We start from the raw sequence: 14,764 nt of genomic DNA, 5'->3' as shown, positions 1-14,764 counted from the left end.
CGCAAAAGCACTTTTTGTGGAAAAGCGTCTGTGCCAATCTAGATGCGGTTTTGCACAAGAAAGCTGCGATCGCCATTTTCGCCATCGGGGCGTTTTTGCACAAAACAGTTTTCAGCTGTCTACACTGGCCCTTTTGTGCAAAAGCATTTCCGGAAAAGGGCTTTTGCCCGAACGGGAACGTCAAAGCATTTGCGCAAGAAGCACCGATTTTGGACAGTAGAACATCAGTGCTTTTGTGCAAAATCAAGCAGCCAGTGTAGACAGCTGGCAAGTTTTTCCGCAAAAAACTTGCCAGTCTAGACACAGCCCTTATGAAAGAGATGAGTCAGATCTTCAGCAGCTGTGACTCAATGGAGCCATGCTACTTTACACCAGTTGAGGATCTAACCTAATGTATCAGCCAAACTTCTTTTCCTTTACTGTTTTATCTTGCCTTCTGTCTTTAAACACAGCTCTGAACTACCTCCAAACAACCACTCTTGTTGCTGGAGTCCATCACAGACTAGCAAGAATAATAAGTGAATTAGAATTCTCAAGGACAACAAGGGCTGCCAGTTTCATGGGTCATAAGCCACCAGCTTCCAAGATCTCCAGCTATTCTTCATTTCTCTCTTTTCAGTGTGGCTCAGGCCTAAGTTCTCTGCAGATCGCCCAGAATTACAAAGTTCCCAAAGTACCAGGCATTATAAACAATGTTCCCACATTTAAGTCAACTAGGTCCTGAGCTAAACTGGTTTGTAGCCATCTGGAATTCTTCTGAAACAGTGACTTAGAAGCACTGTAAACATTTTAGTCTTCATGGAGGACACATTTTCAAAATTGATTGTCGTCTTGGGTTTGAGCTCTGGGTTCAAGAGGAAGGGATAGCTTTGAAAAATGATAATAGAAAATCCTAGAGCAATTGCTCTTTCCCTAATAAGGAAGGCTATCAGTGTCCCACATGTAGCAAGGTGCCAATATCATTAATCAGTCTGTTTTTAGTTCTCTCTAGGCAGCAATATTAACAGTTTGTTTCGGTCTGTTTATATGGTTCCGACAGGTCTTCAAGATGTAGTGCTCACTTGCCAATGATTAATGGCAAGACATGTACTAAGGTGAAGACTGAGATGGAAAAAGAATACCTTTGGAACAGGCCAGAGAAGTGGATTCAGAATTTTCTCCCCCCAGCTCTTTAGTTTCTGACTAGGAAACCATCAAATTTAGTAACATTGGCTCACAGAGTTGTTTAAACTCCCCTTTCCTTGTGCCTTACACCAGCTGATGTGACGAGCCAATGGGTAATTTAAGTAATATATTTTCTTTGTTAATAGATATCATTTTCACTGCCCAGCTATTATGAGTTGCTGTAATGAACAGTAGGGTCATAAGAATATAAGACCATCCATACTAGGTCAGACCAAAGGCCATCCAGTCCAGTATCCTGTCTGTGGACAGTAGCCAGTGCCAGGGGCCCCAGAGGGAATGAACAGCGATTCCTCCCGTCGCCATTCCCACCTTCTGACAAACAGGCTAGGGACACCATTCCTGCCCATCCTGGCTAATAGCCATTTATAGCTAGAATTTATCTAGCTCATTTTTGAACCCTATTTTGGGTGCAACATATTTGGAAGAAAGATCCTGGCACATAATTCTTGCAAGCTGGTGCTGTTTCAGTCTTGTTTTCCTCTCTAGACTGGTCAAGGCCCTTGGGAAGGCCACCAGGGACCAAAGTGGTACACAGTTACTCTGATGGAAACTGCCACAAGTGGGAGTCAAACATTCACTGCCAATGACTTGCACTGGGAGTTGGGCACTTAACTGCCCTTTGTGCCTTTGAAATGTAAACTTGATGGCTTTTGGAGCATCCTGCAAGTTCCTATCAAACTGGACACTTTCCCCAGTGAAACACGAGATAAAGACTCTTCACAAAGCTCTAGCCACATGCTGCAGACCACAAGCTGCCTCAGCCATGCTGCTCCTCTCTCAGCTGTGTTTTATAGGTCATGAGGAGAGAAGAATTGGAATTTCAAGGAGTACTACAAGTCCAAGTTGAACTCAGGCTGCCATGATTGCAAGAAAACAGACCCAAGAGCTCTCCTAAAACACCCATCAAAGTTCTCTCTCTTTTCATCAATGGGAGTCTGGAGACCTGTGGATAAGAAACGGGAGTGCGTCCCTCCCACGCCCACCTTTTCCTGTCTCTCATTTATTAGCAGTAGTCAGGACTTTTCCTTCTGCTGTAAGAAATGTGCCTTCAGCTGCAGCTTGGCAGTATATCAGCAGATGCATCCACCAGGAAACCACTGTAAAACAGATGGGGGATACATCCTACCTGCTGTCCTCCTTCCTCATCTCCTTTCTGCCTAACCAGAGCTGCACTATTACTCACTTTGACTACTTACTGGTGTAAGAGTTCTAGAATATTTCTGGTCATCCCACGCACCATTTCTATAATTCCTGTCTAATCCTATAATGTCTGTCTTTTCTAGCCCATCCCCTCAGCTGCCTCTGTTTCTTCAGTCTTCACCTTTTGGCCTCTTGGTAGTTCCCCTCAAGTCTTATTTTCTCAAATTCTCTCTTTGTCCTAGTCCCTTGAATGCCTCTTCGTTCCTTTTGGACTCTTTCCTCTCATCTCTTTCCATCAGCGCCAGCTCAAAATACCTCCTCCAGCCTCCTTGCTTTCCCCTCCATCCCATTTCCTCTGGCCCCATTGCTTTCCTTTGTTCACTTCTCCTTTGATCTGTTTTCTTTCACTCTCTTCACTGATTCTCTTCAGTCTTTCCTGTCTCCTCCTCGCTGTTTTAATCAGAGCATTCGGCATTAATCAAAAGCCGTAATTTCTTTTCAGCCACTTTTCTCCAACCTCTGCAGCTCTGCTCTCCTTTTAGTTTTCTTGTAATTGAAGGAGAGAAAATAGGAGTGATATTTCAGCTGTGCAGCAGGACAGCCAAAATGATAATACTGGGCACCAGAGCAAGAGAAAATAGCTTTAATTTAAAAAAATACTGCAGATCAGCTCCCTGAAAGTTGAAGAAGTGTGTCTGTATATTGCTATTCAATGCCACAACACATACATGCAAATATTTACCCACACATTAATGTAGGAAATCACCTCTTGCTTGCTAGAACTTTGCCATCTTTGCTTAGCTGCACTTGATGTAATTATTCAAGGCAGTGACATATATGCTATCTGATGAATACACACATCACCTTGCTTCCAATCCTGGGATAAAAAAGCCAGTGCAACCCCCTTCATCCTCAAAAAGCACATATCCCCAGTACAGCCAGGCCGTCTATTTAATTTTCCCCCCTTTGGCAGTTGAATATTTCAAAACAGCAGCAGTTCTAACTGAAGGTGACAGATTGATCTTATTGCAGACCTGAGAGACACAGATACGTGTTCCAACAAATCAGTTGCATTTGTCTGGATTCAGTCATCTTGCAGGAAAAAAAAAGTAGATCCAAGACAGATCTCCAGCTCTTTCTTCAAATGAATCAGGGTAAAAACAAAGTTGGCCTTTCTACAGTTGATCTGCTATTGGATCTGAAGAGACTGTTTGTCTTTTGGGGATGTTTGCAGAAGATCAACAGCAGCTATAGTAGGCTAAGATGCTGCGTTGTTTTTAAATGAATTAGACTTTTGATAAATATAAGCTTGTTCTGGATTGTAACCTGCCCATTTTATTTTTGAGAAAAAATCTACAGGAAAGGTGGAACAGACAAATCATACACTTTCGGTTATCGCAGTGATGGTGTGAGATAAGTTTCAGCTTTAGACATAGGAGAAATAGCATGCTCCTGTGGGAGGAATGAGTTAAGGTTACATCCACTGTCAACCCACGAGAGTCACTGAAAGAGGCTTTCCCATGGTAGGAAACAATCTTGTATAAAAAGGCCTCTGGTGACAATTACAGTGCAGCTGCCTTTCACAATGGGCAATGATTTATGAACTGGATCATGGGAAGCAAGAAGAGGCAGAGGGGGATGAACATGTACAGACAAAGAAAAGTCAGGACAACAGGAATCTCGTGTCATATGTTATGCCTGGTTCTTACCTCCTACGCAGGTCTTCAGCCACTGCTGCTCTGCAACTGAACAAATAGGCTCGGAGAGATCTTAGCTGCTGTCTTAGACGAACTACAGTAGCCAATGGTTCGACATGTCTGTACAACATGTGATTTTCCTGCTGGATGTCAATCAATGGCTCCTCATACACATACTCCAGGAACTCTTTGGCTTGCTTGGATACCTGAAAAATAAAGCACCTAGCTTAAATATGCTTTCTTCCTGCCTTTCTTTAAATGCTTTTTCTCCTCTTTCTTATGTGCGTTTTCAATTGCTATTGGAAACTGAAACCATCTATCGGGATTTCCATTGGCAACTCTTGGAGAAGGCAGACTTGAGAGTGATTCCACGGTGAACTTCTGTCACTAGCCAACCCCTACTTTGTTGAGAACGTTATGATAACATAAGGTCTATTAAACTATCTGCAAGTCACACTGATATTCATAGCCATAGGTATCCTTCTGTTCGCCTGCTGGTGAAGATCATGTGCAGTAGCTGTTTGATATTGAGAACATTATACTGCCCTTGCTGTGGAATGAACAGAATGATTTTTTCTGATAGATCTGTTACATATCTTACTATAATGATCATCAAACTACTCTCTCAAATGGCCCTTTCTTGTCTATAAATGTTTGTACGTGTTTGTGCGCATATGCATACACACACATTGTAAGGGATACTATGATTCTGGTTAAGTCAGATTGAAATTGACAAAGAAAACTAATGAAATACAAATGCCCAATACAGCTCCTTTAGAAGTCAACTGGAGTCATCTCAAACTATAATGGGAGCTGGGAGAGAGTCAAAAGTACATTATCATGGGTACAACAGAACTCATTGTATCATTAGCTGATCCAAGGGCAAATTTCTTCCATATTTAGCTTTAATGTAAAAACCACATAACTCTAAAAGAACAATCAGACCCAAAAAAGCATAGATGAGAGATGGGCATTATTAATTAATTAATATTATTATTACTATTATTCATGAATCATGGTATTTCATTCTCAAAAATGTTCTCTCTATCCCAGTCCATCATGTTGTTTTGTACCTCTACACCTATAATAATACACTGTGACACTGGCAAATTAATGGATATTTTTGTCCTAATTGGGAAGGATACCACCATTTCTAAGTCCAAATAGCACTCCCACCCAACTTCTTTATTTCTGCATTTTATCAAGGGTGAAAAAAGAGCTGGGGTTACATGAAATGAACTGCAAACCACTTGAAACTGTGCTGTAGAAAAACGATGTGTTTGGCAATTCAATTAGTGCTTCTGGTCCTTAAACCAGTGTTTACACTGAAGCAAGGCACCAATGAATTAGGCTAACAAAGCTACCTTTTATGAGGTGAACAAAAGGGCAAAGGCTACATCATAGTCTTTTCAGACTTTAAAGGCCTCTCCCTTCAGGTACTGCAGAATATGAGGTAGACAAAACAAATATGGCTTGCCACTCCACTGGATCTGGCCATGAGAGCCCCAAGCAGGCTCCTTGCCTGCCCCACCCCTGCATGCCGCTTAAAGTGGCTGGCTGTGGGGACCATGTGCTTCTCTGAGCACCACAAGCTGGGGGGCAGGGTGGGAGGAGGAGAGACGCTTTGTGCACTGCGCCTACTCCCAGCACAATTTCGCAGCTCCTGTTGGCCAGAAACTGGTTGACGGGAGCTGCCTGGGCTGTGTTGGTGAGGCAGGCAGTGCACGAAGTAGTCCCCCAGACTCACGATGCCCAGAAAAACACATGGCCCTCACAGACCCGTGGGGCTTGCAGAGCACATGGCCCCTACGGCTGGCTGGTTTGAGTGGTGTGTGGGGGTAGGCAGGCAGGGACTTGCTGAGCTGCGGCCCAAGAGCCACCTAAGTAAGTGCCTCTTAGACACAGCCTGCCTGTGGCACTCCAGCTCCTCACTCCCCCCAACCCTCTACTGCCCCCCAGAACCTCTACCCCATGTAACCCAAATCCTCTGCGCTCCTGCACCCATATCCCCTTCTAGACTCTGCACCCTCATGCACCCCCACTCCTGCACTCTAATCCCGACCCCAGGTTACAACCCCCTCCCATACCCCACATCCATCCTGCACCCCTCCTCCAGGTCAGAATCCTCTTTTGCACCTATACCCTCTCCCAGACCCTGTATCCAATGCCTTGCCCCAGGTCACAACCCAAACCCCTGCACCTCCTCATGCACCCCTGTCCCAGAGGCCACAGCCTCCTCCCAGACCCTGAACTGCTCCTACATCCCAATCCACTGCTCCAAGTACAACCCCCTTCTTCACCCAACCCTCCTCCCAGTTCCCACACTCCCTCCTGCACCTCAATCCTTTACCCTGAGCTCCCTTCTGCACCCAATAATACATTAATATCATTGTAGAGTGCAGCTCTTGATCATCTGCCAAATTCTTGGTGTGCCCCCCCCCCATTCAAAAATGATTGCCCACCCCTGATATTGATGATAGTATGCCTTGGTTCTCAACCAGAAGTAAATGTATTGCTTGGGTTATGCAGAAGTCTTTCAGGGGATACATCAATTCATCTAGATATTAGCATAGAAAGATTAAGGCTTTTTGTTTTTTCACAGGAGACCAAATATTGAATATTAAACATTAGATTATTTTCCTTTGTATGGCCTTCCCAAAGGCTACTCATTTGGCTGGGCAGAGATAGGATGAGGGCCTCTAACATGGGTTAAATGGATGACAAAGCAGTGTGTTCTAGATTAAGCGTGTGTCAATGAGACCATAAGGAAGAGAAACTGTATTTTTAAATTAGAATTAAAACCTGCACATTTCCAAACAATCTGGATGCAGAAGAGAAGGAAGTGCCGGTGTTCAAAGAGTTGGGGTGTTAAGGCAGGACAGGATTTCAACTTAAAATCAAATTATTTCAGATTATAAAAATGAGAAATTCTCAATTTTCATTCTACAAAAGTGCAGCATGCATGTGAACGTTCACTTGACCAGGAGTAGTCTTTGTAAGTAGGACTTCTATCCCCTGAGTGGCTGAGCCCTTCAGGAAGGTTAAACTCATACAACTCCAGCAAGTAGGAAAGTATCAATGGGAACTAAGCACATCTTCTTCCATTGTGGAACGCACTGGTCTTTTATTTATCTCTGCCTTCTGTTTCATTCTTCAGAGACAGGGTGTGATGCCATGTCTCTAATGTACAATGCATGTAGGTACTTCAGATGGGGAAAAAAAAGTTTCCTGGATTTGCCGGCAGTGCTTAAGAGCACACTGTAATGTGGATGCATGATTTTTTTATTAGTGTATTGATTATACGTTCTAGCCTGGCAGAGACAGAAAAATTGTCCCATTCTGGATATTCTGGATGTTACTGATTTATGTTTCTCTTGGACCCGCTTTCAAAGAAGGATATCCTCACCAGCTATCATTGCAGCTACCTGGATGATGGGTGCCCTGGAAGTACCCTGGAAGTACGCCACAGACAGATCACTTGATCAGCACTCCCCATATGGAATCATGCTCCATGGCCTCACCACACAACACATCAATGGAGGAACTACTCCAGCAGGGAGCCACCATAATCATTTTGGTCGTCCTCCGCTAGACCCTCTCCAATGCGTCCACATCCTTTCTATAGTGGGGGCCCAGAACTGGACACAATACTCCAGATGTGGCCTCACCAGACCCGAATAAAGGGGAATAATCACTTCTTTGGATCTGCTGGCCGTGCTCCTCCTAATGAACCCTAATATGCCATTAGCCCTCTTGGCTACAAGGGCACACTGTTGACTCATATCCAGCTTCTCATCCACTGTAATCCCCAGGTCTTTTTCTGAAGAACTGCTACGTTGCCATTCGGTCCCCAGCTTGTAACTATGCTTGGGATTCTTCCGTCCCAAGTGCAGGACTCTACACTTGTCCTTGTTGAACCTCATCAGATTTCTTGTGGCCCAATCCTCCAATTTGTCTAAGTCACCCTGGACTCTATCCCTTCCCTCCAGTGTATCTACCTCTCCCCCTATCTTAGTGTCATCTGCAAACTTGCTGAGGGTACAATCCATCCCCTCATCCAGGTCATTATTAAAGATGCTGAACAAAACCGGTCCCAGAACCGAACCTTGGAGCACTCCGCTAGAAACCGACCGCCATCCTGACACTGAGCCGTTGATCACTACCCACTGGGCCCGACTTTCCAGCCAGCTCTCTATCCATCTTCCCATCCGTTTATCCAATCCACATTCCTTTAACTTGCTGGCAAGAATATTGTGGGAAACTGTATCAAAAGCCTTGCTAAAGTCAAGGTATATCACATCCATTGACTTTCCCATATCCACAGAGCCAGTTACCTCATCATAGAAGCTAATCAGATTGGTCAGGCACCACTTGTCCTTTGTGAATCCATGCTGACTATTCCTGATCACTTTCCCCTCTTCCAAGTGCTTCAAAATGGATTTCTTGAGGATCCCCTCCATGATTTTTCCAGGGACTGAGGTTAGGCTGACTGGATTGTCCTTCTTCCCTTTTTTAAAGGCAGGCACTACATTTGCCTTTTCCCAGTTATTGGGAAATGCCTGGCTCATGCCTGCCAGGTGTGAGCTGTAAGACTAGTTCAACCTGCCTCTTTCCCTCTTGTTTTAAGGACAGACCTAAAGCAGACTCCAGCGGGAGTCTTTTTGCTAGTCTAGTGGGAGCTGGAAGCTTTTGCCAGCCTAGATGGTGGCTAAAGAGGTGAAATCACTAAGAGCTGAAATCACTGCTTTGGCCTGGAGACAGACTCCTTTGCAGTAAGCAGAGCAGCTGGCAGGAGCAACTGGCAGGCAGCCAGTAGGAGCAGCGGCAGCCGACCAGTGGGGAGGCTGGTGGGAGCGACCAGTAGGAATGGCAGCAGATGGAGCAAGCAGACCACAGGAGCAGCCCAAAGGTGGCATAGCCTCAGGCTCAAGAAGTGGAGTCATCAGGGTGACGTATCAGGTTCTGAACTGACTGGCCAGAGCTGTAAGTGGGGCGTTTGAAGTGGGATACAGAGAAAGTTTGGGTAAGCGATTGGATTAGCAAGCCTCAGAGGCAAAAGACAATGCTCAATCCTTTTTGAGCTGGCATGGTCACTCAAGGGGGGAGGTTATGAACTCTGTTTATGCTATTTTCCCAAGTTAATGCCATGTGACTTCCCTCTCTCATTACAAGTTTCTTTCTACACTCAGACTCTGTGCTTCCAAGCGGGGAAGCATTGCCTCTCAGAGGCACCCAGGGGTATGAATTTCCCAGGCTACTGGGTGGGGGCTCAAGCCGGTTCTGTGTGAGATGGACCCCTAGATATTGAACCTGGCCCTGGTTGCTGCCGGCCCTACTCGGCAGAGGGGTTACATAAGCATCCCAGGGAATCCCTCCCATCAGTTCTCTGAGGGAGTCGAAATCTGCTTTTCTGAAGTCCAGGGTGTGTATTTTGCTACTCTCCTTTCTTTCTTTGGTCAGGATCCTGAAATCTACCATCTCATGATCTCTGCTTCCCAGGTTGTCACCCACCTCTACTTCCCTTACTAGTTCCTCCCTGTTTGTGAGCAGCAGGTCAAGCGGCGCATGGTCCCTGGTCGGTTCCTTCAGCACTTGTACCATGGTACTCCACACAATGCTGGGGAGACATGAGCATGTTTGAAACCTACTGAATGTTTCTCTATTTTATACTATCTAGGACCTGTAAACAGAGTAACAGCTGATGAAAAGCATGAAAAAAATTCTTTCCCAGCCATCTCTTCCCCCTTTCCAAGGGGTACTGCAACCTATTATATCAGATGTTAGGAAAGTTGTATGAAAACGTCAGCATACAGTTGATCAATAGTTTGGGCCTTTTTTGGTACCGCAGACACAATTAGGGATGTGTTTTCACTTGTTCCATGAAATTCACTGCAGTTGAACAGCATGTATATTAACTTTTGGTATTCGCAGTTGGAGAAGATCCTATCTGCTTTTAATAGGATGAGACCTGGAAAAAACAGATCTCAGGAGAAATCCGCAGACTTGAGTGGTACCATGTCCTGGATGTTGAGAACTACACTAGATTTGTCACCCGAAAACTTTTGGTACTAAGGGAAAGCACTACTTGATAAACCCTTTCAAAGGACTTCTGCAGTCACCCTTATATAGCATCTGGAGTTTCTTAATCAAAATAATAATTCAGACATTTTCTCCCAGATTCCACTACTGCTGACAGTCCTTTTCATATTGGAGTTTTTCATGTTCTTGAGAGAGATTATCTTTTAGGTATCCCTTCCACCCATCCCCATGCACCCTCTTTTCTCTGGCAACATTTTCCTGGTTACATGCAAAAGGTAATAAAAATTGCTGCTTGCTTTCAATAGCATCAGTAGCTGCACAAAGACAAAGACAGTCCTGGCTCCAAAGAGTTTATAGTAAGTCTGACTTTTCATAAATGAAAGTTTTTAGATTCTAATCCACAAGATTGCAGTCTCCTGAAACAAGTTCTGATCCTTATATATTACCCCCATTCCTGTTCTTTGACATTTCAGGGTGACAAGCACTCTTCAGTCTTAAATTGTACTTGGAATGGAATTTTTGGGTGTTTCTACTAACATCAAATGTTTGTATATTTTGTGTACTGAAGGCAAGGCTGATAGCACCATCTGTTATAAGCTTGGACCTGTTTTCTGTATCTTATACATTTTCCAAATGTTAATCATTTAGGCTGAAATTAGACTTGCCAGTTGTCCTATCTTGGTCTGAGTTTTTTGAGTTCAGGTACTTCTGAGAGTCGAAAAAATTCATTATTTTGCCCATGTTACAAAAAAAACCCAAACCCAAACCTTTGGAGGCTTTTTCTTTGAACGGTGCTAACACCCCTATGTTTTGGAGCAGAGATGTAAGATCTGGGAGAGGGGTGCCTATTGTGGTCCCCATGAAAATCCACTTAATGGCTGAGTTACAAATTAACTGTCTATTCTATACATTCACTGAGGGAGCAGTCTTGGAGAAAAAATACTACATGATCATGTAATTAAAGACTATACCATAAAATATGCACACAAGAGGGCTGAATGAAGGTTATACAAGCAACCTTGGTTCTGGCATCTCCTACCTTTTGAGTCCTTGACTTTGTGATCTTTAATAATTTTTTAATGTGCTGTGTGTGTGCCCATGGGTGCACTGCCAATGAATGCGCCCCATGGAACAAATGAAAATATCACCACCTGGTCATTACTGTATCTGCCCTGAGGCAGCTAGCAGGCAAGTGGAGTTTCCCATTACTTCAATACGGAATTACAGTGAAAGAATATTCTCCAAAAGGAACACTGGACCCCTGGGATAATGGCATCAGGCTCTATCGTGGGAGAAAATCTGGAGACCTCCCTGTGTTCTACATTCCACTTGCTGTCTGCTTTCAGTTTTAAGACTATGTACAGGCAGTCCCCGGGTTATGTACAAGATAGGGACTATAGGTTTGTTCTTAAGTTGAATTTGTATGTAACTCGGAACTGGCTCCAGATTCAGCCACTGCTGCTGAAACTGACCAGGGGCTGACTACAGGAAGCCTGAGGCAGAGTTGCTCTGCCCCCAGCTTCCTGGAATCAGCCACTGATCAGTTTCAACAGCGGCTGAATCTGGAGCCTGGGACAGAACGGCTGGGGCGCTGCCGGGTAGGTCCCCCCAGGACCAACCCAGCAGCACCCCAGCTGCTCTACCCCAGGCGTCCACAACAAAAGCCTGGTCTGCTGGGGGGGGCGCACTAGCTGCGCCCCCCCCCCCAGCAGACCAGGGACACCCAGAGCAAAGCCGCACAGGCGGCAGGGTCCCACGCCTCTGCGGCTTTGCTCCTGTCTCCCTGCTGTGCTGGGGGAGTCCCCCCCCAGCACACCAGGGAGACCCGGAGCAGCTTTTCTCGCCCTGGAGGACGCGGTGGCGGGACCGCTGCACTCTGGGCGGTCCCACCGCCCGCAAGCTCCGGGGCAAGAAAAGCCCCGTTCTTAAGTGCGGATCCGACATAAGTCGGATCCGCGTAAGTCGGGGACTGCCTGTACTCTTGCATTCATAGGCCTTGATTTAGGAAAGGACTTCAGCACATTTTTGAATGCCAAAGTATACATGCTAGTGATCCTCACTCAGGATTTTTTGAGCTGCAATACTGAGTGCTTGTGTGGTACTGAGTGAAACACTCCCCCATACAATAGGAATTATTCTTATTACAGGTATGGTAGTTCTCTGGTGTGTTGTAAGGCTAAACCACACAGTGTCTAAGCCAGGGGTCTCCAACCTTTTTAAGCACAAGATCACTTTTTGAATGTAAGTGCAATCCAGGATTTACCTCAAACCCAAACACCCTTGCCATACCTCCTTCCCACCCCTTCTCCGAGGCCCTGCCCTGCTCACTCTGTACTTCCTCCCTTCCACCAGGCAAGGGCAGGGGGTTGAGACGCAGGCTCCAGTCTTGGACTAAGGGATTTGGAGTGAGAGGGGTTCTGAGCTGAGCCTGGGGCAGGGGTTTAGGGTGCAGGAGGGGGGGTTCCTGACTGGGGCATGGGATCAGAACTGGCTCCAACTGGGCACTGCTTACCTCAGGTGGCTCCTGGGTGGTGATGCTATGGGGCTACAGCAGGCTCACCCCTGTCCTGGCTCTGTGCCACTCTCCAAAGCAGCCAGCAAACTCCCTCCATCCCAATCCCTGTTGTGCCCTCTCTCTGCTCTGTGGAGATAGAATACAGGAGGAGAAGGGGAACCCTGACATAAGCACCCCTCCTCTCCTTTCCCTGCTCTGTACGCAAGCAGGAGGCTCCCAAGGAGGGGCAGCAAAGGGCAGGAGATGCGCAGCAGCGTGGGGAAGGGCAACTGAAGTGCTGGCACTTGATAGCCTTTCGGCCAAACCAGTCAGGATCACCTGTCAGAGGCTCCAAGATCTACCAGTAGATCCCGATCGACTGGCTGGTGACCACTGGTCTAAGCAGTGTGAAATTGAATATAGTTGTAATATTCTCTTTAATGTACAGACATATTAGTCTTCTCAACAGAACAAAACCAAAAAGTTTGGTAGCTTGTGTTCGAAGTTACACTTCTGTGTGCATTTTGAACATTTGAGATCTGTAGAATTTTGTTCTTTATCTGAACTCCCCAGATTTCTACTGATGCAGTGCATGTTCCATTCTTCAATTTTGACAGCATAGTTCCTGGGATACGCACTGTTTTTTTAAAAAAATCCTTAAATCTGAGAGATGAATAGGGTGTCTAATACAGCTTCTGAGCCATAGAGATGTCTGGAACCATGATCCTTAATTCACCTTACAGTATTTCCTTGATTTAAAAATATACATTGTATTAGCTGCATAATTACTCACCTGCAGCCAGTGCCTGGTGTTATGTGTGATAGTTTTGTTAACATTGTGAAGGGCTACAGTAGGGATCACTTCTCACTGTAACAAATTCCTCTCTGACCTGCTTCTAGCTCCAGTAGCTTATGGTTTTCAACCTTTCCAGACTACTGAGCCTCTTTCAGAGGTCAGATTTGTCTTGTGTACCCCCAAAGTTTCACCTCACTTGAACACTACTTGTTAGAAAATCAGACATAAAAATACAAGTGTCACAGCACAGTAATACAGGAAAATTGCTGACTCTCTCATTTTTACATTACAATTATAAAAAAACCTGATCAGAATATAAATATTGTCCCATTTCAGTATGTAGTATACAGTATAGAGAAGTATAACAAGTCATTGTATGAAATTTTGGTTGTACTTACTTTGCTTGTGCTTTTTATGTAGCCTACTGTAAACCTAGGCAAATTAACTCCTGAAAAATCTGTATTATTTGGCATCAGATTATCATTTTCCTAATGGCAGGCTCTGGTTTCCTTTAATAATCTGTCTTTTGATAAATTTTCTTCGAGAGAGAGCCTGCTTTTTTCCCCCTAACAGAGCATTTACCAGTTCCTTTATTTCCTTTTCAAATAACCCGTAATAATAATATTCCCAGACGTAAAACATCAAACAGCCTCTTCTAGCAGTATCTGTTATGTTTGAAGCTTCAGTATAATCTCCCTTCCTCATAAGTCTGTTATTGTTTCAGCACACTGCCGCTGCAATGCCAAAACAACGTAGTTGCCCAATGAAAAGATGCAATGGAAAAGCATATTCTGTGCACCATTTCTTCAGTGCCCTTTGTGAAACATGCTGAGATGCATATATTCGCCAGGAGTATATATCTGTCTCCAAGAAGAGATAAGCACCATCACTGACAGGAGGCACTGGAGATGTGCTTTGGGTGGAAACCGATTCCATCACCAGAGCAGCAATAAGATGGACACCTGGGAAGAATATGGCAAAGAGCTGTGGAAGACGAGATGAAAACCTAGAACACAGCTGTGAAGTCAATGAAAGACTTACCAGAAACAGACAGAAATGAAGGAGCTTTGTTGCTGACTTAAGAGCCAGTGGCACAATGAGACCATGACTATGATGATACATGCTTGTCTATCCATTCATCCATTTTTCAATATCCACCCATGCATTCTCAGCATCTGAGTGTTTTTTTAAAAAAGATTAAATCCAATCTAAAAACTGTACTTACTTTTTACCACATCTTCCTCCTATGACTGAATACGCAATTCTCTTTTTACATTATTTCTGTTGCTTATGCCAAAGGAAGTGCTGCTGTGCCATCCTTCTGATTTATAAGGTTTGACATCCACTATACTCTGAAGCTGGAGAGATCTGGGCTTATTCGGATTTCCAACAGGATGGAATTCCATAGAATTA

At 44.8% G+C, this 14,764-nt stretch overlaps 1 protein-coding gene across 10 annotated transcripts in view; it reads right to left on the bottom strand.

The window, feature by feature from the left end:
* The window catches only part of PLEKHM3 (pleckstrin homology domain containing M3), a 173,681-nt gene that overhangs the window by 116,190 nt on the left and 42,727 nt on the right, over positions 1-14,764 (bottom strand). For all 10 annotated transcript variants that reach the window (XR_012905414.2, XM_089779897.1, XM_025187732.3 and 7 more), the window contains one exon: positions 4,035-4,228. Coding sequence is in view for 9 of the 10 variants with exons in the window: in XM_089779897.1 (XP_089636023.1) it covers positions 4,035-4,228 (194 nt within the window). In the remaining variant the exon portion in view is untranslated. The remainder of the gene's footprint in view (positions 1-4,034; positions 4,229-14,764) is intronic.

This window comes from Pelodiscus sinensis, chromosome 7 (assembly GCF_052426305.1).
Source record: "Pelodiscus sinensis isolate ZL-2025 chromosome 7, ASM5242630v1, whole genome shotgun sequence".
Classification (NCBI taxonomy): Eukaryota; Metazoa; Chordata; order Testudines; family Trionychidae; genus Pelodiscus; species Pelodiscus sinensis.
The sequence above is the reverse complement of the archived record's forward strand: the minus strand, read 5'-3'. Positions and strand labels throughout refer to the sequence as shown.